This window comes from Paraphaeosphaeria sporulosa, assembly GCF_001642045.1.
Source record: "Paraphaeosphaeria sporulosa strain AP3s5-JAC2a unplaced genomic scaffold CC84scaffold_16, whole genome shotgun sequence".
In the NCBI taxonomy this organism is placed as follows: domain Eukaryota; kingdom Fungi; phylum Ascomycota; class Dothideomycetes; order Pleosporales; family Didymosphaeriaceae; genus Paraphaeosphaeria; species Paraphaeosphaeria sporulosa.
The window spans coordinates 484376-512014 of NW_017253375.1; the positions used below are offsets into that span (position 1 = coordinate 484376).

The 27639-nt window shown below is 53.9% G+C and overlaps 12 protein-coding genes across 12 annotated transcripts; 6 read left to right on the top strand and 6 right to left on the bottom strand.

Moving 5' to 3' along the window:
- Positions 1 to 575: 575 nt before the first annotated feature.
- On the top strand, positions 576 to 2523 carry CC84DRAFT_1131896 (cytochrome P450). The gene is made up of 2 exons (XM_018175917.1): positions 576 to 1860; positions 1905 to 2523. Exons 1-2 carry the CDS (start codon positions 665 to 667, stop codon positions 2404 to 2406), a joined length of 1698 nt encoding a protein of 565 aa, XP_018029430.1. The 5' UTR covers positions 576 to 664; the 3' UTR covers positions 2407 to 2523.
- CC84DRAFT_1233442 (uncharacterized protein) lies at positions 2442 to 5059 on the bottom strand. Its single transcript, XM_018183788.1, has 2 exons — positions 3252 to 5059; positions 2442 to 3203 (listed from the first exon to the last, which is right to left on the bottom strand). The coding sequence occupies exons 1-2, from the start codon at positions 4673 to 4675 to the stop codon at positions 2477 to 2479; spliced, it is 2151 nt and encodes a 716-aa protein (XP_018029431.1). The 5' UTR covers positions 4676 to 5059; the 3' UTR covers positions 2442 to 2476.
- Positions 5060 to 5176: 117 nt separating this feature from the next.
- On the top strand, positions 5177 to 7498 carry CC84DRAFT_1210508 (uncharacterized protein). Its single transcript, XM_018182293.1, has 5 exons — positions 5177 to 6108; positions 6229 to 6459; positions 6514 to 6937; positions 6995 to 7135; positions 7185 to 7498. The coding sequence occupies exons 1-5, from the start codon at positions 5273 to 5275 to the stop codon at positions 7371 to 7373; spliced, it is 1821 nt and encodes a 606-aa protein (XP_018029432.1). The 5' UTR covers positions 5177 to 5272; the 3' UTR covers positions 7374 to 7498.
- Positions 7499 to 7597: 99 nt separating this feature from the next.
- On the bottom strand, positions 7598 to 9752 carry CC84DRAFT_1158006 (uncharacterized protein; the record flags this gene model as incomplete). The annotated part of the gene is made up of 4 exons (XM_018177037.1): positions 7598 to 8070; positions 8125 to 8294; positions 8341 to 8614; positions 9620 to 9752. 4 exons carry the CDS (start codon positions 9750 to 9752, stop codon positions 7598 to 7600), a joined length of 1050 nt encoding a protein of 349 aa, XP_018029433.1.
- A 1035-nt stretch (positions 9753 to 10787) lies between these two features.
- CC84DRAFT_1264616 (uncharacterized protein) lies at positions 10788 to 11409 on the top strand (the record flags this gene model as incomplete). Its single annotated transcript, XM_018185321.1, has 3 exons — positions 10788 to 11022; positions 11137 to 11239; positions 11292 to 11409. The coding sequence occupies 3 exons, from the start codon at positions 10788 to 10790 to the stop codon at positions 11407 to 11409; spliced, it is 456 nt and encodes a 151-aa protein (XP_018029434.1).
- Positions 11410 to 11539: 130 nt separating this feature from the next.
- Positions 11540 to 12551, bottom strand: CC84DRAFT_1169768 (uncharacterized protein). The gene is made up of 2 exons (XM_018179754.1): positions 11892 to 12551; positions 11540 to 11844 (listed from the first exon to the last, which is right to left on the bottom strand). The coding sequence occupies exons 1-2, from the start codon at positions 12287 to 12289 to the stop codon at positions 11778 to 11780; spliced, it is 465 nt and encodes a 154-aa protein (XP_018029435.1). The 5' UTR covers positions 12290 to 12551; the 3' UTR covers positions 11540 to 11777.
- Positions 12552 to 13018: 467 nt separating this feature from the next.
- CC84DRAFT_1233456 (uncharacterized protein) lies at positions 13019 to 13901 on the top strand (the record flags this gene model as incomplete). Its single annotated transcript, XM_018183789.1, has 3 exons — positions 13019 to 13189; positions 13241 to 13719; positions 13784 to 13901. The coding sequence occupies 3 exons, from the start codon at positions 13019 to 13021 to the stop codon at positions 13899 to 13901; spliced, it is 768 nt and encodes a 255-aa protein (XP_018029436.1).
- A 1102-nt stretch (positions 13902 to 15003) lies between these two features.
- Positions 15004 to 16073, bottom strand: CC84DRAFT_1264619 (uncharacterized protein; the record flags this gene model as incomplete). Its single annotated transcript, XM_018185322.1, has 2 exons — positions 15875 to 16073; positions 15004 to 15806 (listed from the first exon to the last, which is right to left on the bottom strand). Exons 1-2 carry the CDS (start codon positions 16038 to 16040, stop codon positions 15004 to 15006), a joined length of 969 nt encoding a protein of 322 aa, XP_018029437.1. The 5' UTR covers positions 16041 to 16073.
- A 101-nt stretch (positions 16074 to 16174) lies between these two features.
- On the top strand, positions 16175 to 17066 carry CC84DRAFT_1169770 (uncharacterized protein). Its single transcript, XM_018179755.1, has one exon. The coding sequence runs from the start codon at positions 16396 to 16398 to the stop codon at positions 16624 to 16626; it is 231 nt and encodes a 76-aa protein (XP_018029438.1). The 5' UTR covers positions 16175 to 16395; the 3' UTR covers positions 16627 to 17066.
- A 338-nt stretch (positions 17067 to 17404) lies between these two features.
- CC84DRAFT_1048496 (uncharacterized protein) lies at positions 17405 to 18296 on the top strand (the record flags this gene model as incomplete). Its single annotated transcript, XM_018173439.1, has 2 exons — positions 17405 to 17633; positions 17686 to 18296. Coding segments are annotated over 2 exons (840 nt in total), but the record flags the coding sequence as incomplete, so codon positions are not given.
- A 4334-nt stretch (positions 18297 to 22630) lies between these two features.
- CC84DRAFT_1264622 (uncharacterized protein) lies at positions 22631 to 25161 on the bottom strand. The gene is made up of 4 exons (XM_018185323.1): positions 24133 to 25161; positions 23850 to 24077; positions 23747 to 23800; positions 22631 to 23639 (listed from the first exon to the last, which is right to left on the bottom strand). The coding sequence occupies exons 1-4, from the start codon at positions 24848 to 24850 to the stop codon at positions 22852 to 22854; spliced, it is 1788 nt and encodes a 595-aa protein (XP_018029440.1). The 5' UTR covers positions 24851 to 25161; the 3' UTR covers positions 22631 to 22851.
- Positions 25162 to 25731: 570 nt separating this feature from the next.
- On the bottom strand, positions 25732 to 26736 carry CC84DRAFT_415703 (uncharacterized protein). The gene has a single exon (XM_018186128.1). It carries the CDS (start codon positions 26525 to 26527, stop codon positions 25757 to 25759), a length of 771 nt encoding a protein of 256 aa, XP_018029441.1. The 5' UTR covers positions 26528 to 26736; the 3' UTR covers positions 25732 to 25756.
- Between the last annotated feature and the right edge of the window lie 903 nt (positions 26737 to 27639).

The window sequence follows — 27639 nt, forward strand, 5'->3', positions numbered from 1 at the left end:
CGGTGTCATTCTCCAAGTGAATTTAGGAATAGCCACGTCCTGACGGTCATGATAATCTCTGTGATTTGCTGCTTCGGTCGTGCGGACCTCGTGCGAATGGAACATGTCTTCATGCTCTGCCTGCCTACTTCGCAATCTGATATACTAAAGGCGCCCTGAGCTCTCAGACACTTTGCATTGGGATGCGAGAAGGGGAGTGGATATTGTACACAAGGCTAGGATATCGAGCCTAATGTCCATCTGTATGCGCCGATTTGAGAAAGCTACCTAGCTCCTAACCCAAGAGAGACACTGATTGCGCTGACTCCCATCAGAGTTTCCATTCTATGTTGCAAATTTGATTTCGTGTGCCCCTGACTCGTCGTTGTCTTTTTCGGCCCCCCCGGAACCCAACATTATAAGCCACATGTTATCGTACGTTAGTGCAAGCGAGACTGTTGCTACAACTGGTAAGGCACGAAACAGCTAAGGATCGAGGGTGCCTAGCGCTTATCATATGGCTGACAACTATTACCTGCCCGGGCTAGCGTACACGCCATGATTTACAGTGTTGGGTGTACATCTCCACACCTCTACTCCATAACATCTGCGGCGTAGGTCTTGCTCTCGTGTTGGAGTTTTTCGACTGGTTGCTATTCGAGCAGCAGCTCCACTCATCAACAGTATGGATCTCTTCAAGATATTTGCAAGCGCAGCAGTGTTCTACTTCCTATACGTATCGTTGCGCCTGTACAGAAACTACATGCGAGCGAAGACGACAGGCTTCAAACTGCGAATTTTTCCGTTCGAGATCGGCACGCCTTTGTTCACTGTCATTGCTGGTCCTTTCCTCTCTCTCGCCCTACGCGTCTTCCCGCAGTCTTTCGCTCGAACATACGATCTCGGAGTGTATGGTGTCGAATACCGCGACAGAGTCGCGAAGCGCGAGCGAGAAACCCCTGCTTATCTTGTCGTAACTCCCGCCAATGCTCTGGAGCTATTTGTGGAAGATGGGGAAATCGCCAATGCCATATTGGCACGCAGACGCGAATTTGAACAAGATAACGTGAGCAGAAAGATAATGAACAACTTCGGTGATTCTCTTGCGGGCAGTGTGGGCGAGGGATGGTCCCGACAGAGACGTCTCATTGCACCCATGCTCAACGAGCGTATCATGGAAACCGTCTGGAGCGAGAGTCAACAACAAACACACGAAATGATGTCGCACTTCACGAATCTCGAAAATGGAACCACCAACGGCACTGTCACCGGATTACGAACGATTGCCTTTAACATTCTGAGCACGATTGGCTACGGCATGCCTGCAAAATGGACTGCAGATGTCAAACAGGCTAGGAAGGGCGAGAAAATGGATTTCATGGAAACATTGCTCCATGTGGTTGACGGTTTAATCTTGCTCGTTGTGTTCCCTCCTTGGCTCTTGAGGCAGTTCTGGATGCCGAAGTCGCTGAGGCAAATCGGTGAAGCCTACTACCAGTTCTATGAGCATAGTTCCGATATGCTACAAAAAGAGCGAAGATCCTTGAGGTCATCGGGTACCCCTCGCAACACTTTCCTGTCATCGCTGGCCTCTGTCAATGACCATGAAGAGGACGCGTACGAGAAGGAAGGACGAGTCAACAAACCCGCGTTCACCGAGGAACAAATCACAGGGAACTTGTACACCTTCACTTTGGCTGGATACGACACGACCGCAAATACCATGGCCTATGCTATTGCTATGCTTGCTGCTTATCCACAGTGGCAGGACTGGATCATTGAAGAGATTGACCAGATACACAAAGAGGTATCGAACCCAAACAGCTATCAGAATGTCTTACCAAGATTGGAGAGATGCTTGGCAGTGATGTTCGAAACTCTGTAAGCATTCGATATCGCTTGATGGATAATGCTGACTTTTCAAGACGTATGTTTACGCCAGTAGCCCATATTGTCCGCGAGTGTCCCGTAGAGAAGGTCGTCACCAGCCGTGGGAAGAGTTACCGAATCCCTGCCAACACTCGTTGTACCCTCAGTCTTGATGGCGTAGGCGCTCACAGGGACGTCTGGGGCGACGACGTGTTTGAATTTCGACCATCGAGATGGGGTGCCAAGGCTACTAAGCTCACCGGAGCCAACAGCATCGCTCAGGTACCGAAACTCGAAGCTGCCGGCGCAAAAGAACACTTCCTGCCGTGGTCAAGTGGCCCGCGTGCGTGTCCTGGGATGAAGATGGCTCAAACAGAATTCCTCAGTGTCATATATACTATCTTCTCGGAGTTTCGAGCCGAGCCAGCTTTGGAGGCAGAGGAAAGCTTGGAGCAGGGGCTTTCCAGGATCGCGGCAATTGTTGCTGACTCGCAACCTAAGCTCACTTTGCAGATGAACAGGCCAAACGATTTGAAACTAAAGTGGGTGAAAAGATGATAGGTAATCGAAACAGGCAAAATATTTGTTATCATGGATTTGTGTGGGCAGATCAAAGCAAGTGCGGTCTCTAAAATAGCGTCTCTATGTTCGTAACCTTCAGCGATCCTCCGTCACCGTGTACCTTCATGTCCATGACTCTCCCTTCCTCTGCGCCCTTCAGAAACCAGACTATCTTGACGCCCCAGCCATTGAACTCCAGCCCGCCCGTGTCCACAGTCGCGCTCCTGTCTGTCTTGTTCGTCGTAAGAACAATCTCAGTCTCAGCGCCTCCACCATAATAGGTGAATTTACTCTCTGGTACATCAAAGCTCGGATACAACTCCAGCCTCAGATCGGGAGTCCAACCCTGTATCCACTTTGCGTTGCCTTGATAGACATCTCCGCGTGGAATGATGGCGCCTTGCTTCACGAAAACTGGCATGGACGTCAAAGGCGAGGATATATTAGCCGTCGTGCCTGCAGAGTAGACCCGTGTCTTGTTGAAATATTCGAGGTATGATTTCGAAGGACCGTTTGGGAAGTAGACGCTGCGAGAGCCACCGGCATTAACGATAGGTGCAACCAGGAACTCGCTTCCAAAGAAATATGAGTCGTTGACATCCCACGTCTTCTCGTCTTTTTCTGCCTCTAGGAACAGCGCGCGTATGATCGGGAGACCTGTCTTAGACACATCGTTGGTGTAGGATTGAATGTAGGGCAGGAGGTCGGCATGAAGATTGGCAGTCTGCTTCATGACAGCCAGTGTGCTCGTATTGTCATAGGGCGGGTACCATGGCGTGTGATTTGTACCGAGCCTGTTCGCAATTAGCATCTACATGTGCAATGTTTGCTTGCAAACTCACATGAGCTCGTAAACGGGAGAAAAGGCGCTGAACCACATCCACCTAGCCCAAACTTCGGGCGAAGGTGTCAAAGCGCCTTCTCTCGTGTACCCTCCCGTATCAGAACCCCAGATGCCGAAGCTGATGAGCCCTGACCGAATACCGGATGCAACACTGTACGCGAGACCTGTGAAGTTGGCATGACTGTCGCCGTTCCATACGTGCGTCTTCGCTCTGCTGCGATCCACTGCTGAACGCGCAAAGTTGTAGAAGCGGCTCTTACCCCAAGTTCCCACCATTGAATCATATGCTAAATCCAGGAAAAGTGCCATTTGTTCATTTTGCACGTAGTCAGGCATCTCGCCTTCCTCGCCTCTATCGATCTTGTATCCCTTCACGCCTACTGCAGGGAAGTATTTCAGGGACTCGTCGAAGTAGTTGTATGCAGCCGGTATGGAGAGATTCAACGCTTCTCCGAGGCCGCCAACAGGGTGATCATCAGGAAACAGCCAATGGTTTTGAATAGAGGCATTGTAGAGCTTCGTGCCATACTGCGCTCGGTTCGCAATCCAGACCTGGAAGTCAATTCCTGATACCTCGGTAAGATTTTGGATGAAGGAAGCGGGATCCGGATACTGGGCTGGGTCGAAATCGAAGTTGCCCCATGACCTATTTCCACTACCGTATGGCCTATCCGCGAAAATCGAGGTAGCGCGAATGCGATTGTCGTACAAGTGATTTACAAGATCCTGGATATTCTCCTGGGCATTGGAAACGTTGCCGTGGAAATCTTGGGTGAAGTCGTCAGACCAGAAAGTCGGTCCCAATCCAGAAGTCGGTGGTATTTCGCTCCTAGCACTCAGCTCCGTATACTGTTCGATAACACTCTTCAGGCCTCCATCGCCCTTCGGAAGGATAATGTAATAGACTAGGCTGCTGCTATTGAAGATGAATTGGGCGCCTCCGGGGGTCGTGAAGTCGTAAGATCCCATTTTCAAGGTGTCTGCATATACGCCGTACCCGGCAGATGATAAGAAGAACGGAGCTCGAGCATTGCTCCAGTTGACACCAACATTATTCCCCACGCCCTTGAGTTCGAATGATATATTTGCATTGTCAATTCGATTGTTGAAAGGGTACTCCCAAACTCCGTAGAAACGCGTCGATTCGGATGCTGAGAAACGCGCACCGTGGAAGGCGTTCGATGTGTTGAGTGTTATTTTTGCGATCGTAGGTGTGAGGAAAGCGTAGGCGAGTCCTTCGGTAGCATTTTTCAACGGTTCAGCTGTAGTGTTCTGTCCACCGGCCAGGACTGCTGTATTATTGACCAGGGTGGTATTACCATCGGTAACGAGTAGTGCCGATGAAGGCGTCAGAGTGATTGTATAGTCACATAGCGCTGTTGTGAGCAGAGCACTCAGGGCCAGCCACAGTATTCTCGCCATTGTCGCGGGAACAGGAAGGCAAACGCAAAGGCGGGAATGTACATCATATACGCGATTATTTTACCCTGCATCTTGCCCTCCTATCCCATGACGAGGCAGCTGCGGGTGGTCAATATACCGATACTACGCCCAGAATAGGACAGATCAGCCAAAGATGGTGACATCCCAAAGCTGCAAGGTCCAATTCTTCCGTGGTTACCATTCCTGGCTTTGGCGTGTGGAGGTACATCCCTAGGGCCTTCCCCACATCCCATGCGGAGAAGCTGCGATGACGTTTCAAGTACAGCCTTCAAGCAATCTCAGGCATGACCATCCTGAGTTTCGGATGGTGCAAAGTTAAGCAAGCCCTTTACATTGAAATAAGCTGGGTCTACTTCAGCTGCGGTCGTGTCGAGAGGCCAACTCGGAGGGGCTGGGCGAGGTCGGAGGAGCTAAAAATCCTGCGGGCCGAATCTCGTCATCACTCCGAGAGCAGACGCAACAACTATCCCATCTTTGACAACCCTTTCCATTTCACACTGTACCATCGAGTAAGCTGACTAACTCGGCTTATTCCGGCGGTCTTTTTTTCTGGTTAACGTCTGCCGCATATACCTTATGGCAGCACAGGCTCAAGGCGTTCCCACCGGGCCGACACTACCGATCGTCGCATGCTTACGATGTAGAGAACAAAAGCTCAAATGCGGTCGGGAGCAGCCATCTTGCGAGCGCTGTCGGAAGCAAGATGCTGCATGCACTTACCCGCCACCACCAGATCGGAAGCGGATCGCCGCTGAGAAGAACCGATCAAAGGCCTCCCAATCGAACAATTCATCGCACACACGTGAGCATGAGTCTTCGTCTTCGGAGGCCAATGCAGCGAAGAGGCGCCGAATCAGCCATGATACCACCGGTCCATTCAATTGCCTGGCAGAGCCTGAAGCCGCAGATCTACCATCTACAGAAATCGGCCTACTGCTCCAAGAAGTATACTACAAACGTATATACAACGCCCACTTGATGTTCCACAAAACGGTCGCGTTCCAGGTCTATATGTTGAATAAGACGCCGGACTATCTTCAGCGGGCGATATTCGCACATGGAGCATTATTTCTGCAAGAAGTAGACCCGCAATATCAGAAATACGTTAAAGCATATCCAATGCAGACACTTTATGAAAGGTCATGGTCGTGGGCACATGCGGCAAGCGTGCAAGTTCTCTCGCACGTCGATGAGCCATCTGTCCTGAAGGTACAGACGCTCCTGATATTACAGCAATTCTACTGGGCGCGCGGCGAAATCGTCCGCGCCAAAGTTCACGCCACGTTGGCATGGCGCTTGAGCGAGTTGCTCGGCTATGGCAAACTGTGCGAAATGGAGGAAGATCCTACTCTGATGAACCCCAGCCTCGTGTTCGATCGTGAGATAAGAAGACGATCTTTCTGGGCTAGCTGGTGAGTAGACTATCGCGTACAAAGTGGACATGTCTTACTTGCGAAAGGAAAGACTTGTCGCTGAGCTAAGACGTAAACCACCCTACCTCAACTCAGACTGACTTTGCATCCGTTACTTAGGGCTACCATGTGTCTTCACAGCGAGGAAATGCACCGAATAGTTGAGAGCGTGTATTGTCTACCACTACCGGCAACATTCGGCCCAGGAGGTTCCATTCAAGGTGTAGACCTCATACATGGCAAGAAGTTGATCGACGTATGGAAGTTGTATGAGTCCCCTATACGAGACGACCCAGACGACTGCAAGCCTAGCTCTTTGATGGCAGAGTTGATGAAACTATTGGGAATCTGGTACGTTGCCCAAACGTCCATTAGCAAGTATAACTGCGGAGCTAATACATACAGGGCCCAAATCCGAGCTTGGGCGTCAATAGTCGACGATGGCCGCTGGGATTCACAAGCAATGCAAGAAATTGAGCGGATAGAGAAGTGTCTCAACCAAGTCGAGCCTTATATGCAATTTCCTGTCGGGGATATCTTCGCCAAGGCCAAGTCCTATGATGAAAGCCCTGAATTTCTTGTATGCGTCTGCTCCGTGTACTACATAAGCCGGATTTTCCTAGAGTCTCACAAGATGCTCGTTCAAAGCACTAGACTGCAATCGCTCGGAGCGGGGCCAGAATTTTACGTCGATGCTATAGGCAGAATCATTGCAGAGTCGATGCAATTCATTCGGCTACTGAAGCAACTCCTTGACAACGGACAGGACATCACAAGACTGTGGCATGTCACAGGGTATACGGCGTTTATAGTAGGACGGATAATGGCGGTGCGTGTTTGGGACTTCGCGTCTATCTATGCCTGCACAAGCTGACTTACTATCCAGTACTTGCTTGGTCTCCAACGATCGAAATCGTTTAATCTCATGTCCCCATCACAGGCCCTCGAATTCCGGTCAGAAGGAACAAAAACCTGCCAGACTGTGCTAGAAATCCTAAGCATCTATTGGAAACCTCTGAAATCATTAGTAAATGTCCTCTCCTCATTGTAATGTCTACTTAATCTAACATCTGCAGCTGGCAAATTTGGACGCGATCACAAAACTCGCAGACGATGGTACACACACAGGGGTATCCTATCCATGGGAATACATAAATTTCCTCCCCGATTGTGAGCCAAAACCAGACATTGGCATTCGAGAACAAGCCTTCAACCATAATCTCCTCGCCCTTAGCCTCCAAAAGAGCAAGCCGCAATTTGGATAGTGAGTCGCCAGCTGCTAGCACGATCGACAGCGCAGACTATCTCTCAGATGTTCCAGGACAGCGTGGAAGGGAATACAAAAAAGCAAAATGTGCGAGGAATCCATGACTAGATATGTCCAAGCTGCTATTCTATTTTACTTGTACGTGTACTGAGTGTGTGGTGATGCTAACATATTCCCTGGTTCCCATGGAAGATCCGCTGAACCAAACCTAACAGCACAATATCAATCGCCAATCGAGAACAATGAGTGTGAGTAGTCGCTCGCATCATACGCTAGAATGTCATCAATCTGCGCCTGTGTCAAGCTCGCTCCAAAATCGAACCCGTCGTCCAAGACTCTAGCGGTGATATTCCAATTATGGAATACGACTGCAAACTTGATTGCTCTGCCAACCGGACGGAGGAAGTAATTGCTGTCACCGCCTTCGAGGTTGCCCTGCCGATGGATTGTCGATTTTGCACGCACCTCCCCACGTCCCAAGATCTCGAAAGCGTCGAACTCGCCGCAGCCAGTCGACCAGCATGAGCAGGGGATATTCTTACGGTCATTTCCGTACTGCAGTATGCGTGGGATAGCCGCGTTGAGGAACCACCAGGCAGGTGCGTCGGATAGCATACCTTGGTCTGAACCGTAATTGTCGTAATGATCCATCTGAAACTCTATGAAGAAAGCTTTAGAAGGCCCGTCCCAGCCGTCTGTAGAAGGATTAGCGACTGCATTGGTCAAGGGGAAGTACATGATGGACTTACAGTGTGCAGTAGCATCCGGCCTCGCGTACTCGCAGTTATCGTCGCATTCTTTCTCGGTAAATACGGCAATTTCGCGCTCCGACGTCTCAAGAGTGCCGTCGAAAGGCGTACTGTCTGCAGCCACTCTGCTCCCGTCACCGATCACGTAGCCGAGGGAGTTACCGAACGCACTAGGTCTTGTTAGGATGTCGGCAGACACATTCAAACTCATCTTACTAGTCAAAGGTTCCGGATCTCTGAGGATCGCCTAGGTTGGCTAGAAACGCGAAGCCACTTGCCGCGGCGGGTGCAGCGGAAGCATAGTAAGCCACGCGACTCCAGGTTGAAGCTCCAGTGACTTTGACGTTGTTATCATATGATGGTTTGTTGGACGGTCCAGCTGGCTGAGGGGTGTCAATCGCAGTCGGGGATGGTTCATCGCGCTTGACAGGTGGAAGCGGACTTGGGCTGCTCGTTTCGCTTGCACTATGCGCACACGGCGAAGATGAAGCTAAAAGAGCAGGGGGGGCAGGTGAAGGAAGTGGTAGTAGCGGTGGCAGCGGTGTATTTGCAGCGGGCGGTGGAGGTGGTGGAGGACGAGACGGAACTGCAGCAGGCGGCGGAGGCGGTGAAGGTTGAGGCGGCGGTGTGGGTGGCACAGCACTCGACTCCTCGCATGGGCACTCTGTCTCTTCTGGTGCTCGAGGCGGGGATGACAATTGGTTTGGTCGGGAAACCGAGCTTTTTGGACACTTCGATTCTGTGGTCTCAAATGTTGTCGTTCCAGTCGTTGTCGCGGTCGTCGTAGACACACTTGGTGAGAGCGCTGCTAAAAGTACCGAAAGTGCCGGCAATGCAGGTAGTCCAGAACTTGCCGGAGGTATAGGGGTTGCAGGTGGTGGCGGCGGAGCTGGGACTGGAGGAGGTTGCAGAGGAGCAGCCGGAGGCGGTACCGGCGCAGGGAACGGAACCGGCACAGGTACAGGTATGATTGGCGGTGGAGGCAAGATCTGTGTTTGTGTAATGGCGGGCGCTGGGTCTGGGCAAGTGCTCCCCGGCACAAAGATCGTTGTGGTAATCGTAGGTGTGATAGTGCAGACCGGTTCACTCCTTGTCGGCTGCTGCATCCCAGGACCGCCAGCCTGTCCGTTGGAGACGATGACTGTCTGAACAACTGTGGCAGCAATTGTCTGTCTGATCGTAGAAAAGACTGTCTGGACCGTTGTGGGAGGGACTGGTTGCTTGGTCGTCGAACTAGGAGATTGCGACATTATTTTCACACTCGTAGAAGTAGTTGTCGCGACTACTATCTGTTGGGTTGTAAATGCCTTTGAATCAGACATTGTGTCGTCCGTCCACTCAGTAGTCCAGTCCCCTGTTCATCAAGTATATTAGCCGCACTGCAAATCTGTGCTGGGCAACTAGCAGCTGTCGTAGGTACCTTCTGTGTTCTGATCATCGTGAGTATGATGCCAGAATGAATGCCAAATAGATCGTATGGTACCATGTTTCTCACGAGGTCTTTGCATCTTCCGTCGTCTGTTCGCTCGCCCTCCGGTTCGACGGGTAGAGTCTCGCTTGGATATTGACAGGTCCGGCAGCTTGTACACGGCTATCTGAGACACGTTCATCGGACCGCGTAGATGCATGGAGAGCTGGGTGCGCAGATTAGCATCCCAGTGAGCGAACGCGGCCTTCTCAGAGTACTTCTCCGATCAAAGGGGTGAAAGGCCCCACGCCTGAGTAGGCTACAGGTTCATGGTCACACAGTCCGGTCTTTGGATTGACTCGCGTCGTCCTGTTATACTCTCCGGGCTGGCTAATGTTCTTGTACGTGATTGCAGTGACTTCTGAACAATACCAGTTGCCGTCGTCTGCGCGCTCAGCGGTTCCGCGACAGAGCTGCGCCGCGGTCCTGGAGAAGGAGATTGGGGCGAATAGAACGAAAATACTGAACAGTAGGTAGATCATGCTGGTGCTGTGCGGTAGATGTACAACGACAGGGCTACGTGTGCACGCGGTGGGAGGGGACATGTGTTGGAGGGACATTTAGGCGACAAAGTTATATTCATTGCTGATGACTCCGGAAGGAGGTTGCGAGAAAACGGAAGCAGCGCTTCGTGTGCCCACTCTATAGAAGCTACCAGGCCAAAGTTCCTTCCTTTTATCCACGTGTGACAAACTAAGCACTCATTAGCTATGCTCTACCCATGTAGTGGAAAGCGCGAGTGTAAGATATGTGCATTTCAGAGAGTCCGTTGAGTTCATCAACGTCCGAAGACGTTTAAAACAAGAGGTACCAGAAAATAAAATGTATTGGAATACTTCATCATTGCACGGGGAGGTGAGAATTGAAGAACATACCCGAGGGATCTCGTCCAGAGTCGCGACAAACGTCACGTCACGTCAACGAACGTGAAGCAGTTCTGGGCGATGCTGCAAAAGCACGAGTCCTCAACATAAGAGGATGCGGCTGGTGCAAAGCGACGCCGCGAGTTGATGTTCGGAAGACCAGGTTGGACGCTTTCCAAAATTTTAAGGAAAACCCGACGCTCGGACTGGTGCTTGGCGCGCACTAGGCAGAACGCCGCCTAGCGCACGTTTAGCGAGAGCACTCCAATATTGTGTTCTCTCGATCGTCGCGAACTTCTCTCCAACCTCGTCAACCTTCTAACACCGCAGCAATGGGTCGTCTTCACAGCAACGGAAAGGGCATATCGTCCTCGGCCATTCCCTACTCGCGCACTGCCCCGGCGTGGCTCAAGACCACCCCCGAGCAGGTCGTCGAGCAAATCTGCAAGCTCGCCAGGAAGGGCGCGACTCCCTCCCAGATTGGTGAGGTCCTTCGTGACTCCCACGGTGTCGCCCAGACCAAGATCGTCACCGGAAACAAGGTCCTCCGCATCCTCAAGTCCAACGGTATGGTAGCCTGCCCGTGTTGAAAGCGCATGTCGACCGCAGCTCTGCCTCTGGGCATCTGTCGCGCTATATAAATTTGCCTCTGTTGGTTCAATGCTGACAGAGAGCCATTAGGCCTCGCTCCCGAGATCCCCGAGGACCTCTACATGCTCATCAAGAAGGCTGTTGCCGTCCGCAAGCACCTCCAGACCAACCGCAAGGACCGCGACGGCAAGTTGTATGTAAAACCGAACTCTTTATGCGTGCGGGCCTTGTACTGACTTTTGTAGCCGTCTCATTCTCATCGAGTCCCGTATCCACCGTCTCTCCCGCTACTACAAGACCGTCGGTGTCCTGCCCCCTACCTGGAGGTACGAGAGCGCCACTGCCTCCACCCTCGTCGCATAAGGGAGTGCTGGCAAGCTTGGTGTGGATTCGAAGCAAAACACTCGATTGGAGTTACGGGTGCATGGATACACTACTGGTTACATAGCCTGTTTATGGGTGGACATGATATGGAATGAATGAAAAGCATCACGTCCGAGGACGCCTCTTCAATTGATACCCTGGGCTGGATCTCCAGCTCCTCACAATACTTCGAACGTGAACATGAATATGTGAATAAACTACAATCCCCGGCCCTAATGGGTATCATGCCTGTCACGATGCGCCTCAAAGCTTTTGGTGACCATGAACGCCTGTCCTATGCAAGCCATATAACTGACCTCTTAACCATTGCACGCCGCTTTCCACCTTCTCATCCCATCCAACTCTCTTCAGCCCTCCAACTCCGCACTCTTCTGTGCAAGCCACTTGCTCAAGTACTCCAGCGGCTTCTCCGGTCTATCCCACATTAGCAACACATCTCACCCACGCCCAATCTCACTTACTCTTCCGTAACCAAGTGCTTCATGGCCTCCAACAAATGCGGCGTGACATGCTGATTGAGATACTGCCGTGTCGGCGCCCCGTGCAGCGTCGCATGCACCGGGATCTGCGCTGGCCCACTGGGATGCGGCGAATTGCGCGACGATACAGGTGCTGGAGCCGGCGAGGGTGCAGAGAGCGCGGGCTGCACGTGTTGAACGGGCGGCGGTTGCGCTTGAGGCTCTGATGTGGGCGCAGGCGCGGACTCGGGCGCGACTGCGGAGGCTTCTGTGGAGGCTGACTGTTCTGTGGCAGGCGCGGGCGCTGACTCCGCCATCTCGACGTCCTCGGCGAGCGTGCCGTTCGGTATGGGCGCGACGGCGGGTGCGGTTTGCGGTGTTTGTTGCGCAGGATCGGCCATGGTTTGGTCTCCAAGAACGTGGTCGTGAAGGGGTAGCGCGTATACACAACCTGTATTATAATAGAGCGCGTCCTCTCAGGTTGTTGGCGGCGGCATGGTTTCGATGGTGTATTATCTTATGGTACTGAGTGCACGGGCGGTCCGGAGATGGAGCGGAGATTCCCCGGGTCTGATGCGTTCAGACACAACGGCGCTGTCGTCGGTATGGATACATGCAACAGCTGGAGTACGCTTGTTCTTTCTGAAATCGAGTTCTAAGATTGCAAGTCGTGGCAGCTCCCATGGTTCCTGCCGTCATGCGTAGTCAATCTTTCAGGTCACGCCCCTGCCAAACACCAATAAGAATTGGCATAACAAGTGCTTCAATTTTACTTCTGCAACCGCCGCTAGGTCAACGCCACAGTGCATCTACTGGTTTGATGTGTTATTGGAAATACTTTCTGTGCTTGTGACCACAGTGTCAATCTCCGTTACAAGCTCGCATCACCAACCACCAAGTCGAGCTTGAGATGTCACTGTCATGGTAATCGACATATTTACATAGAGCACTATGATAAAGCAGAGTCAATATGAGCTTATGGAGGATTGGATACATATTAGTATACAAGTCCACGCAGGCATCACTGGCGTCCAAGGCATTTCCGCCTCACTGGTACCAGTTCTGAGCCAGCATTCAACAAGTTCAAACCCCGCACAGAGCCCAAATTACATTTGATTCCCCCCTGAAATATGTTCTACCCCGTTGAAGTGCTGCTTCATTTCCCCGCGATGGTCACTGTCGGCTCTGGGCAAGAAGCACGTCGCTTCACAGAAGCACGTACAAACCAGATCATCGACCTCCAGACGTACGAGAGGAAAGCAGCCGTAGATGAGAAGCGCTGGACTACCAGCCATACAAAAGTAAGCACATCGTCCTTCAACGCCAGAACACCTGCTGACCGCCACGTCCAGTTTGAGGCCCAAAACCCTCCACCAGCCTACTACCACGCCTCCCCCATGATGCGCCTCCCCACCGAGATTCGTCTACAGATCCTCGCCGAGGTCCTCTTCGACCCGGACGAGATCACCTTCAACTTCAACGTTCCAGATCCGAGCGCACTTTTCCTCGACGCCCTAAAGCAGCACGCCGTTCAGCTGCCCTCCACCTACGCGAAAAGCTACTCAGAGTATTCCTTCCAGGCGCTCCTCATCCTCCGCCTCGCACCCCAGTGGAAAAACCAAATCTTCGTCGAGCTACAACAAAACGACCCAGGCACACCCCGCAAGCGCTCCAACGCGCGTAAACTCTACACAGACTTCCATGGCGACTCCCTCCACCGCCGGGAAGCATGCCTCGACTGCTACGTCCACTGCCGCTGCTGGGAAAACCATTCTGCACAGTGCACGCGCAACCGCGCCAACGGCCAGCTCCTCCGTGTCTGCAAAGCCATGTACTACGACGCGCTCCCCCTCCTCTATAACCTCAACGTCTTTGCCTTCGAAAATGCATACGAGATGGGCGCCGTGCTGCACGCCATGGGGCCCGGCCGGCAGTTCATCCGCTACGTCGACGTGCGCAGCCAGCTGTTCCACGGCGGCGTGCTGTGGGAGTACCTGCTTCCGTGTCGCATGATCCGGCAGTTGTACTTCCCGGAGTCGCATCGGTACATCATGAAGCAGGACGGGAAGAGGGTCGAGGTCGACACCGACCGCGCGCCCGAGTTCTTTGGCGGGTGGATGATTAGGGGTGGGGAGGCGTTCTTCGACATGGTGAGGCAGAGGGAGAAGGGGGAGAATGATCCGCTGGAGATACTGGAGTGGCATGGTGGGTGTAAGGATGTAGAGGCGAATCAAGCGGCTGATAGGGCACTGCGCGCGCGGTTGCCGGTCCAGGGGGTTAAGAAGAAGATAGCGGATTCACCTACTTCTATGGTGAGTAATCTTAAGCCTGGAGTATGAGCCACGGCTGATCGGTATTGGTAGCAGTCATGCGGATGGTACCTGCCCGTCTTTGCGAAGCCAGGCCCGATGCCGAGGGAGGAGGCCGTCGAGTACTACGTCTGGAAGGACGGCCCACTTGGCCCAGAGAAGACAAGGGCGCCGTCCACGCTCTCGAAAGCCTGCTGTCGCTTGTATAACGCCACGCTGCTCCTATGGACGTCTGCCCAAGCCATACGTCGCAAATTGGTGCAGGCCAAGGATGAGCTCAAGGTCGAGCTCAGGAGGTTCAAAGCGCTCATCACGATACGAAACGTTGTTGCCCTTCCCTGGCTCTTCATCAGGGGCAGTGCCTACACGATCTACGGTGCCTGTGCAGTTGTCGTGTGTTTTCCTGGGTGCTTTGTTGGGGGCACATTGTTCTTGGTCATACCCGCCGTCTATCTTCTCGTCCAGTCCGTACGGGAAACCATCAACTTCCTCACAGTTCATATCTTGAAAATACTGCCCAAGATAACGACGCCCAGCGAAGGCAAACGCCACATGAACGGAAATGGACATCGTTGAGAGTAGAGAATGTGCCGGGATCGGGCCCGTTAGCTAGAGCACGCGCAGTATCGACTTGGTGCTTCTACTTGGGAGTGTTCTCGCCTGTTACGGGGGGGGGGGGGGGGGCACGCAGCTGAAGGGTCCTCGAACCAGGGCGACGAAAAGACAACGGTATTCGATTTGCATGTGACATGTACAAGTATGATACACCACTCACAGATATTTTACAACAGTTTGCCAGTAATCCTCTACGCAATGGTGATGGTCTTCTGCTCAGCAGCACCCTTCTGCTTCGACTTCAGCAAGTTTTCTTCCTCCTCGCCAAAGGGCGCAGCGTCTCCATCCGGGACCCTGCGGACCTTCAAGTGCGCTGCCGCACCATGCATGCCCACGATGTTCAGTGTTCTTTCCAACTTGCCCCAGATCTTCACAGGCGGCGCCTCTCCCCTGAACAGCTCCCGTCCGGCGTGGATCAGTTCGTTTGCCGCAAAGCTGCCAGGGGCGTACTTGGGCTCGTAGGGCTTGCGGTCCCACTGGCTCCGCTGCTGACGGTACAGGGTCTGCATCATGCTGCCTTCTATCGCACCAGGCGTTATGCCCTCCTTGTCGATCTCCGGGGCGCTATCTACCGCTGCTCCTCCGCCGCGCTCACGCTTCGCTGACCCGCCTTTGCCGCCGTCTTTCTTCCCTGGGCCGCGAGCACCACCGGGACCACGGGCACCGCCGGGACCACGAGCGCCGGTCGCTCCAGGCGGGCCTCCTCCACGGGCGCGTAGATTGGGACCGCCTTGTGGCCGTCTGGCAGGAGGGCCTCCGTCGCGGGTTACGCGGAGCGTGGACGGGGCGCGCACCATGGTGCCAGGGGGGCCAGCTGGGCCGACTGCTTCCCTTCTGACGAGCGGCTTTCGGGGCGCGATTATCTTGGCTCCGTCTGGCGGGCTGGTGCCGGATCGTCTCGCAAGGACCGTGCCGGGGGGCGGACGGTTGAATGAAAGGTTTCCCACCTGCTGTGCGGCATTGGCATTTCGCAGACGGCGGGGTTCGCGCGGGGCTGCAAGCATTGGTTCGTTAGCATTGTGCCATGCGGCCTCGCATCGGGGCTGTCTGATGCGTCCGCACCTGTCATGGCGTCCTTGAGCGTCTTCGTCGGAGGAGCGCCGGGCTGGTCCTCGAGCCTGCGCGCAGAGGCATGGAATCCCCGGGCGCAGCGGGAGCTCGTGGCTACACGCTGCGATAATGGGCGGCCGATTGTGCCCACGGACGGGCACACGGAGCGGTGCGACATGGCGGCAGTGGATGCTGGACGCTGCAACTGGCACGCTGAACTTTTGGGAGAGGCCGTCGAGCATGGCCTGGGCCTTGGCGCGCTAGAGCCCTTCACGTCGCCCGTGCGCGCCAGCTGCGGAGCATCACGAGCATTGTCTATATCCAGCTTCCGCCGGAACCATCGTTTTCTGTAACCTCCGGACGCCGACATGATCGGTTGACGACGCTTTCTACATCTCATCTCCATTGGACCATCGTTTTTAATCCCAGCAACGCACCGTCACGGGAACCCCTCTCCAAGCACAGCACGCTACATCACCGCAGCAATCCCATTCAAACAACGCTTGCACGATACGTAACAGCCACAACACAACATGCTTCGCCGTCCCGCCACCACCATCACGCTCACCTCCACGGACCTGGACGCCTACGAAGCCAACCGCCAGCGCAAGGTCTGGGAGAAGCAGCAGCAGCAAGCTCAGGCTGCCCACGCTTCCAACGGTGCCGACACGCGCTCAGAGCGGAGTCAGCAGGGATCAGTCCGGCCGCAGCAGCGGAGCCAGAAGGATCGGATCATGGGTGGACAGACACGCCACGGTCACTAAACTAACGCGATGATTCGAAAAGCACGCATCAGTTCAAACACTAAGTCAATGGAACTAGACTCTCGGGTTCTGGAAGAGGACGATGATTGGCAATCCACCGACGACGAGCACTGCATCCAGGGGTGACTAGATGCTCGTACTAGATTCGGCGCTGGGAGATTGAGCTTTGAATGCGTTCTGCAGCCTGAGAGCATGAACAGTTTCAACGGTGTGAATTCTACAAGACCCCGAGGACTAGACAGGCCCTAACAGCCGGTCGATCGAATGTGATCCACGAACTATGGAGGATGGTTTCGATGCGCTATGGATTCTTCTAGGAAGCCCTCGAGACCTCAAATTGCGGCTACCGCGGCTAAATTCTATGACAAACTGATACCACCATTGCCATCATTGCCATGCATTCTCCTCACGCCATGTGAGCAAACCTTTGCCTCATTTGTCGTTGACAGCGGAATGCACCGGTGACGCGTCGGCCCGAGCAACGCGTGGAATCTCCCTGGCTTCAGCAACACAATATGCCCACCCCTTGGTGTCCGTCAATGTCTTTCAGTATCCTCTTACCATTGTATGACTTGTATGAAGTGAGACCTACAGCATGGCACGTCTCAAAACGGCGTCTGCGCTGCTCGTGACTCTCTTATCTCGAGCTTCCGCGCTACAGTACCAACTTGTACAGGAGTACAACGCTTCGAACATCTTCGAGGAATTTGATTTCTTTAGTGTAAGAGGAGCTCCACTCAACCACGCTGATAAGATACCTAAGCCACGATAGGGCCCTGATCCGACGGGTGGCTTCGTCCAATATGTGACCAAGGAAGTTGCTGGAAGCACTCCGCTCATTGGCAACTCTTCAGACCTAATCTACATTGGTGTCGACGACGCCAATGCCTACACCCCAGGAGGGGTCGGACGCCCCAGCGTCCGACTCCAAAGCAAACTCACCTTCACTGAAGGTCTCTTCGTCATCGACCTAACACACATCCCAGTGGGCTGCGGTACATGGCCAGGTAGCATGTTTCTCCCTAATCTGTGCGCCACTAGCTGACATCCGTGGGACAGCACTCTGGACAACCGGGCTGAATGACTGGCCTGCTGATGGAGAAATCGACATCATCGAGAACGTCAATGATGCTCGTGCTAACAATGCTGCCATCCATGCAACCGGAGACTGCCTTGTAGACGCCGCAACTTCTCAAACCGGTACCTGGAAGAGCACAGATTGCAGCGTCGGTCACGACGACAACCAGGGGTGCGGAACTGTGTTCACCGAACCCTTCAACTACGGTGCTGAATTCAATGCCAATGGCGGTGGCGTCTACGCCATGGAATGGACATCTGACACCATCAAGATCTGGTTCTTCCCACCTACCAATGTCCCGTTGACCCTCTTGAACGGCGGTGTACCTGACTCAGCAACCTTCGGGACACCGAGCTCCGTTTTCAATGGACCATGCTCAGGCTCGTTCAGCGAAAAGTTCTTCAACCACAGCATCATCATCGACACCACCTTCTGTGGTGGTTGGGCTGGTGGCACGTTCGGCACTGGCAGCTCCTCGTGCCCGATCAAAGAGGGACTAAGTCCACAAGATAGCTGCATCGACTTTGTAGCCAACAATCCTGAGGCGTTTAAAGATGCGTACTGGGGTATCAGAAGCGTCAAGGTATGGGAGAAGGTACCAGGTTTTACAGTGGAGGACCTTACAACACCTGGAATTGCCTTACCTCCACCTGGAGTCGCCTTACCTTCGCCTGTTGCGACCATTGAACCTCTTGATGTTCTCATCAAGGGTCCGGTATCTTGGAATGTCTCGAAACCTATGGCAACGATTGAGCCGCTGGACGTATCACCCCTGACAGGCGGAGTACTCAGTGCTGGTGATCACAGCGAAGACACTCTTGGCGACGATGACAGCGAAGACGTTTGGGATGACGACGACATCACCGAGGACGACTTGGACAATGTTCTTGATGCTGTCGATGATTTTATTGATCTCGGTTCATTGGATAATATTCTTGGTACAAGTATTCTTGACACAGAAGAACCCAGCGGTATCATCATCGACATCGACATAGGCCCTGCCACTTCTGACGCCGCCACTCTCTTGAACCAAGTTGCAACGACCCTATACGGTGGCGGTATCCTTGACATACCCTCGGTTTTGCCCTCTCCTGCTTCAATCCTTGTTCCTTTCGGTGTCGGCAACACTGAAGGCCACAAGGATCTATTTCCACCAGAGCTATCGCTACCGGTACCCACGAAGGGACCTCGCATTCCTGCACCTAATGGAAACACGGGCATCGTGCCTCCCCACCTTCAACAACTTCCACCCGTACGACAACAGAATCCCGCACCGAGTAGTGTAGTAGGAGTCCAGATACCAAACACTCTCCCTTTGCTACTCCCACAGCCCGTCGACAACGCGGCTCAAACGGGATTAACCCCGATGCAGATCGATACCCCAGCGGTCACTGCACCCGAAGTCGCCGCTCCCCAACTAGCCGCCCCAGTAGCTATTCCTCAGCTCAACGCTTCAGCTCTCAATGTCCCGACAGCTGATGATCCTGCGGTCGGCGTACCGCCCGTCGCGGTACCAGCAAGCGGAATCAATCCACTCCTCACACCCCCTCAACACAGTAATCCACTAATTCCTGCCGGCATCGGTAACACAGGAGTTGTTCCACCCAGCATCAGCGATAGCCCCATAGTCAGTCTCTGGTCTTCATTCGGCACAGAGCTTAAGAACAAGCTCATTGCTGCGGCAACGAACCTGCCCCCGCCCTCCCCGGGCAGCAGTCCCTTGGCCGACCTCTGGGCCTCCCTAAGCCCTGAGCTGAGGAGTGACGTCCTGAATGCTGCGAAAAATCTCCCTGCGTCGACGCTCGAGAACTCGGTTCCTACGATTTCCGATCTGATCAACGCTGCTTCGACCGGAAAGGTAACGAGCATACCTAATGTACCAGGGCTTCCAATACTGGATGCTCAGCCTGCTATCAAGCCTGCTGGTGGACTGTTGGGCTTCCTGGACGCAAAGACGAAGAACAAGTTAAAAGCTCTGCTTGGGCAGACTGCTGCTCCGCCAACTGGCGGTGATGATCGGAAAAGACAGATTCCAGTCCCGGGTTCTCTCGCCCCAGATCTTGTCCCAGTTGCACCCTTGGAAAATCTACTGCCAGTGTCAGGTACAGGTGCTGTTGACAGCACTGTGCCGAACCCGCTATCACAGCCAGTGGCAAGCAACCCACGGCCACTCGCAGGTCTGGCCCAGAATATTGTTCCCAATACCCTACCTCAGCCAGTAGCAAATAACATACAGCCACTTCCGGGTCTGAGTCCAGGTCTTGTTTCAGGTGCGCCATTAGCAAATTCAGGGCCAGGGCCAATTCTAGGTCTTGTTAACGGAACTATATCGAACCCGCTGTCTCAGCCAGTAGCAAGCAATCCGCAGCCGCTCGCGAGTCTAGCTCAGAGTAACGTACCCAATACGCCTCCTCAATCGGTCGAAGGTGCCTTACAGCAACTTCCTGGCTTATGGAATACTGTACCAAACGGTATCATAAGTACTGTATCAAATGCGCTGTCACAACCAGTATCCCCGCCCTTGAAGTTGACGCCAAATGTACCTGTTACTGCACTGACAAGTACGGATACAACAAAGGCTATGAATGGGCTGCTCAGCCTCCTCGACGATAGCACGAAAAACCAGATAGCCGACTTGTTGTTTGGACCAGACTCATCCACCGCGGACGTTGCGCAGCCAGCCATAGATACCGCAGATGAGATTACACGCCGCTCGGATAACAATGGCTTTACCCGTCGCCAGACCACCTCTGTTTGGAGCCCACAAGACAAGCTCGCTCTGGCGCAGAACGTCTACGTCCTGTGCCCCATCCCAGCTCTTGTGGGCATCCCTTTCCCATCACCGACTGACTTTGCTGTGGACTTGCGAGACCCCAACAAGACTCTCGAAGACGCTCTCGCGAACTTCCAGCGTAAGCTTCAGGCTTACTTTGACATAACGGTACAAGGCTGTTGGACGAAGATCAACCAGTGGCTAGCATGGCGACAGCTCCTCAGCAAGCCGGGAACCTCACACATCCTACCCTACCCGTTCCCGAAACCGAAGCGTACAATGCGTATTCAACGAAGACAGAAAGACAACGTGGCAGTCGAGGACTCCAACCCCCAGGGCTTCGTAGAACAGCAAATCTACACCATCTGCCCGAAGCCAGACACCTTCTCGCCTGCGGTTGACCAACTGATCGCCGACCTCAAAGACGAGAACGTTACCATGACGAGCGCCATCAGCAAGTTCCAGAACAAGCTCTGGGCGTATATGGCGAAGATGCAAGAGTGCTCCGACAAGATCAGGCAATATGGACCCAAGCTCAAAGCCCTCAGCGGCACTCCTCCCACCAAACCAGGGTTCCACACCACCACCGGCCAAGAGGAGGTGAAGCGTCATCACGCTCGCCAGATTCCGCCCCGCGTCGTTAGTGCTACGGACCTCCTAGACCACCTTACCAAACTGCAGCTGAATCCCTACTCATTCAGTAACCTCTCTTTCGAGGATAAGAAGAGCATCTACGAGGATCTTCTCGCTGACACCAGCGCCGGCTGGCCCGGGAATCCTCGCGATAAGGAAGAGCTCCAGGATCTCGTCTTCCAGCTGACGCAGGCGACCGCACCCCAATCATGGGGAGTTGTCTCTAATGGTGGCTCGCCTGGCACTGTCACTGACAATGGTGATGCATTTCCGGGCTCAGAAGATGGCGACGACACGCCGCCGCCGTCCGGAGATGATTCGGGGAATGGCGGGTCAGATATCAGTCTGCCGGTTGAGGAGGGTGGTCCAGATGGCGGCTTCGATGATGGCATCGACACAACTCCTGGAGCCGGGGACGATAGTACTGGAGATGGCAGCACCGATGGCAGCACTGGGGACGACAGCGCTAGAGACGAGAACCCCGCGAACGATGGCATAAATGGCTTTGCACCTGGAGAACCCAACCCCAGTGCCCCTGATGCGGCTAACACGGACGACGGCGCTGGAGCCGGGAGTGATGAAAGTAATGGTGTTGACCTTCATGAGAACGGCGACCTTGTGAAGCCTGGCGATACCGGGAGTGATCCCTCTGACCCAGGAAATGACCCCTTTGCCGGGTCTCCTATGGACGACAGTTCAAGTGGTGCTCCCGTCGACAATGGCTCAAATGATGCCCCCGTTGACGACAACTCAACAGCTGCCCCTATCGATGACGGTTCGCAAGACACTGCTTCTGTGGCAGATACTACATACGTTTTTCCAGGCATCAACACGCCGTCCACGGCGCCACCCGAGGACCCCATACCCGCAGACGACACCGGGTCCGCATCAGAAACCACCCCAGCCGACGAAGACACCCAAGGCCCGGCTACCCTCGTCAAAAGCGACATTCTCCCCTCCGACACTACAGCCGGCGACGCGAATCCCGCCTTCGATATCGAGCCCCCAGGTTTCCACTTCCGCTCCCGCATCCTCCGCAGCCCCGCTCGCCTCAAACGTCAAGATCAAGCAGATGCCAATGGCGTCATCCCCGACACCGAAACCCCCGCCGACCTCGACGCCATCCTGGGCCCCCACGGCACCCTCGACCCCTTCGGCTTCCTCGGGCCACAAATCGCGTCACCACCCTCCCCATCAGGCACACAGGACCCGCACGATAGCCCCACCGCTGCGGACGACGCCGCACTGTACAGCCTGCCCGACACGGCGGTGGACGAGGCTTCTCCGGACGTGGACGCTGCGCTGCAGGCGGGCGAGCAGGATCCGTTTGGACAGCTGACGTACAGCAAGGATGATGGTAGTGCAGAGGACGCGGGGGAGAGGTGGGAGAGTACGGAGTTTCTGGGGAAGCTGAGGGATCATGAAGAGAGCGAGCATAGTGGGAAGTATCTGGGTGATCCGAGGGATGTGGACGATTTTGTGGACAAGTTTTATCAAGGTGATGGGCATATCAAGGTGATGCGCAGTGAGTGAGCGAGTAGCTACAGCAGTGTTGGGGGAAATGAGGATGGGATGACCTGGTGCTATGAATGCTGCAAACGAAACGGCTTGAGTATGATATAGTGCTAGGTTACGCTGTTGAATTGGATTGAGCGTTTTTGCTTTGGAGTACCCGAGTAGATTGAACGGTCATCTACCACCGGCTCGTCTGTTCTGCAATCCCGGCTGTTCCGTGGCACTCCTATTTCGCTGAAGAGTGCGCCTTGTTCCAGGCTATGGCGTGATCTCTCAGGAACTGCCGTACCTCGTTCTTGTCGAGACACGCTTCTACCAGCGCCATTTCCGCGTTCTCGTGCGTCGTGCTCGGGTCTTCCTCTTTGAGCGCCGCCTCGATGGGCCACTCCGGGATCCACACGTTGGCATTCTCCCTGTGCTTCCACCCCCATACCCCGTCTTTCTGGTCGTATTTCAGTGCGGCCAGAGGTTCAGAGTTGTACCGAAACTCCTCCTTGTCGTGGGCTTTGGACATCTCTTGTCGCCATCTAACCGACGGGTGCATCCATTCATGGGTCTCGCCGAGTTGACGCAGGGGTGTGTGAGCTTCTGTCGATCTATCGTCGCAGGCGCCGGGTGTGCGCGCTTGTGCGCTCGAGATGACCTGGTACATCCGGGTGTAGCTATCCTGGTTGCGGAAAAAGGTCCAGTGGTCGGGCTTGTAGGGTGGGACCACGCTCGGGCTGAAGCAGTATGTCCGCACCATCTTTTCTTTGGGTGTTGCTTTCTCGCCCGACGAGGACGAAAAGAACGAGCCGAGCCACTTCTTTGTCGCACTCAGGTCCTCGGTAATGGTGGCGACCGTCTTGCCCACCATACTCGTACTGGGTGTTTCCTTTTTGCGCAAAGATTGCTCGGCGTCATCCTCGATCATGGTTTGTAGGTATCTGGAGAGTGTGGCGTTCGTGTACTGATCGAAGGCGAGGTACGGTCGACATTGCTCGACCATCCATGCGAAAGTGATGTTTGCCAATCCTGTTACACAAAGTGTCAAAATCATGTAGTCTTCACGGAGGAGGTTTGATCCGACAAATGAAGATGAAATGGAAACTTCCGCTGGTAGGGGGGGCAATAGGACCTACCTTCAAAGTCCGTCTTCGCATCGTCTGTTCCTCCACCGATGTTGATGTGGACGCCTATACAGTAAGTCAGCTCGTGTCGTCAGCTACTGACTTGCTTACTCACCTGTAAACCAGACTTGTACCAAGTCTGGCTTGTGGTCTGCCTTCTGCTGCTCAAGCTCTTCGTCGATGCGTTGCCGGTGTTCAGTAAGCTCCGGCCAATCCACCTCGTCCTTCGCTAGTATCTCATTCTCGGCTGCCAATACGTCTTCGTTCGGAATGTAGTACAGTGTTGGTAGGAAAGGCTGTCTACGGTCGTCAATCGCCAAAGCATGAAATGCATGCTTGATATCTGAGCATGGTCAGTCAAATCATCAAGACGAAAACTTTCGAGAGAGGCAAATCACATGGATTCCACTTGACATTGAGCCATTCGAAGACCTGCCGGCTCGATGCATGGCTGCGAATATACGTGTCTGCGAGTCCGAGACTTCCCACGGTATCGAAAACACCAACAAGCTCAATAGATCGTGAATTCTCATACTCCATGTCGCCCCATGTGCCCATATCGTACCAAGGAATCTTGACATTACACGTCTCTTTCTGGCTTTCAGGGACAAAAGGAGCCTTGCCCATTTTCCACTCAAAGTACTCTTTGGTCTTTCGGAAGTTGTATTTGCTCGTGTTCTTCTGGTAAGCGGCAAACAAAGATGCAAAACTCTGCATGTTGTCGGGCTTCATGACACCAAGGTCGGTGATCATGCCAGCAATAGCTCGAGCTGTGAAAGCGCCGCGTGAAAAACCAAAGCAATAGATCTTGTCGCCAGGTGAGTAGTTGTTGACCACAAAGTTGTAAGCTTCGAGCACATTGACAACCAGGCCGTCGCCAGTGGCTCCTTGGCGTTTGGACTCGAGGTCTGACAAGCTGCCGGATCCCACACCGGAGTCGTAGTAAACTACTTGCTGCCAGACTTTGCCGTCATCACCCCGACCGGCTTTTGCAATGGTCCTGGCAATGCGTGTAATGTTGGATGGCAGATTGTGCTTCCCGCTGACAGACGATTGCCAGGTGCCATCGCAGCACAAAACGATCCTTTTTGGGGCTGCTTCGACCACTTCTCCCATGGTCGCTGTCGGTAATGCTGCTGTAGAGACTTGTCTTCTAGCAGACTCAATAGTGTGGGTGCTTAAGAACAAGGCTGGGCAGCTACCCTAAATATCATTGATGGTGCACTGACAGGGCCACATTGGCGTGAAGCCGATCAGCTGAACCTCATGCAGGGCCACGTTGACGTGAAAACCCTCAGCTGAATATCATGCGGATATGGTATTCCCTAGCGAGAGACCATACATGAATAGATATTCACGATAAAGTGTACGCCGTCAATGACTAGTATACGTGCTGATTGGCGTCCTATGGGATTTCGGCGGGGCCTAACCCACTCTTTTTAGCGAATTATCCCTCCTATTGGCCTTTAAACGCGACGTCGTACCTCTCGTACATGCATACATATGGTATGTTGTTCTGGCCAGTCGTGCGCTACTCGCAAAGCAAAGCCAGAACGCCTGGTCCAGGTATCACGTGCAGAGGAGAGCTCCATTGGCCAATTAGGCAGGTTGCCTAAGCGAGAGACAGAAGTGTTGACCCAACGGAGATGGGTAGCAAATAACGTGACTGTTGGACTATCCGAGTGCTTGAGTAGGCTTCATTCAGGCGTAATCTAGACGCGATCATACAGATCTTGCACGAATGAGGCATGCGGAGATCCTGCAGCAGCAGCAGCGTCTGCCATTGTCGGAGCCCAAGACCTTTCGGCTGTTCCTTGTCTGTCTGTGGATGCGTCAAACTGCCGGGGGCCACCGGGCTCTTCTAAGTCAGACATACCTAGGGTGTATGTCCATAGCTATCTCTGTGTGGGCAGGGCCAATGGAAGAGTGGCTCAATGTAGCCCACAGGCCCATCCAAGGTTGTATGCGGTAGTCCGCGAAACACACCATGTCCGCGAGGCTGACTTTGATCTCACGAGCTGGTCACCTTGCGCCTCCCGCCCCCAAAACCACATCCCACTCCCCAGCCTGCGCCACAAGCACCAGCCGCAGATATACATCTCCCAACCCATGCCCTTCGACGTCGCCGAGCAGTACCCGCCTTCCCAAACAGGCGCCCCTCGGTCCACGGTGTCGGCATCGCCCATGCCAACGCGGCGAACCCGACCGCGTCCCGAAGCGGTAGGTGGGTGGTGTCGCACTCTGAGCGCGCAATGGCGAGCTGGAGATATGGGGTCGCACGAGGATGACAGGAAACGCGAGGGGCAGACCGCGCAATCGTTCATGCGCAGGCTGCGTGGACGGCTGCGTAGGCATGTCTAGGGTGTGTGCACGCGTACATGTGCACCGTGTGGACACGGTGGCCGAGGTGCGTTGCGCGAGAGCGGGGTAGGACTCAGTCTGATGCTTGTGCGATGGAGGGTTTGCATGTGAGGTTGAGGGAAAGGGCGGTGTATGATGCTCTATGAGTACGAAGTTGGATCGTGGATGTGGCGTGCGTCGTACAAGCTGAGAGCTGCGAACGCAGGTTCTGGACCCGGAGAGTTCGTGCGATAATTGCTTTTTTGCCTCGTGGGTAGGCTGATGGAATTGCATACGAGACGTAGATCTACTAGGAGGTGGGCAGGTATCAAAGTATCGAGTGACTGTGCCCCTGCAATGCGTGAGTGCAACGGCCTCACGACAAAAAGCATTGCGCTGCATTGAGGCGGATGTCTGCGTCGCTTGCAATGTGGCGTAGGGTACATCGAGCATTCTACGCCGCAAACCATAAAGTTACGGTGGCATTGACCTGCCGTGATATCGCTGATGCCGTTCGCTGAGCTGTCCTGACCCTACCAGCGAGCGATTGACGGAAATATTCATGCGACCACGGGACGGCAAACTTCGACAAATCTTTGTACTAGAGATCCTCACATGTCTCAGTGTACCCAGAACCGATCCTCCGCGGATTCACTAAGTAAATGTAATCATTCTGCGCTAAGGGAAGCCTCGTCGTTTTCGTGCGATAGTTCTCGATAAAGACTGTCCCCGTTTCCCAGAAATCGTTTTCGTACGGCACGAACACGCGTGTTGCCTGGTAAGGCAACATCGCGTGGCATCTGATTCAGAATGCCGCGAGCTACATCACGGTATGAGTATTCCTGTGGCCATCTATCCTGAATGAGGGTAGATGGTGGAACGAAATGGTACCGTGGCAGCGGAAAACGTTCGTGCTGATTTGCGCTTGGGAACCGCGGCTCGGACTGTGCTTCTTCAGGCTATGTTACCGACCGTAAAACCAAATCAGAAGTTGGGGGTCGCAAAGAACGCCTTCGCAATGCAGAGAGAATCAACAGTGGCGGTTGAGCAGGCAGACTCTCGAGTCTCGACTTCGTCCGAAATTGAACAACCCACACCTGGAAGCAGAGCCGCGATCAGAAAGCCTCACTCGAGAAGCTGGGCCACAAAAAAGAAACCCTACCAAATAACGAGCGTGCATAGTCTAGAGGTACGTTTTTGCGGACGAGTTGGTATTTGGTACCAGTATTGGCTCCTGTGTTCAACCCAGCGACATGGTCGCGGTGTTCTGAAGATGTCTCGTTGAGGTCTAGTGGGCACAACGCACGATCGAGGAGACGGCCGTGCTTGTGAGTCCAGTATAATTCTCCGCACCATGATGAACGTGGATCCTGGGCGATGTTGATCGCATGGCTCGCCATCTTGATCACCTGTCACAACAAAGCAAGCACACATTGTCGTAAACGTCCTTCTGTGTTGACGATCGCCTTCGAGATTGGTGTTCCCTTTGGGAGATCCAAATACGAATGTGGCCGCCAATGCATTTCTAGTCCCAACGTCGTCGTTAGATGCAGCGGCTACTGCAG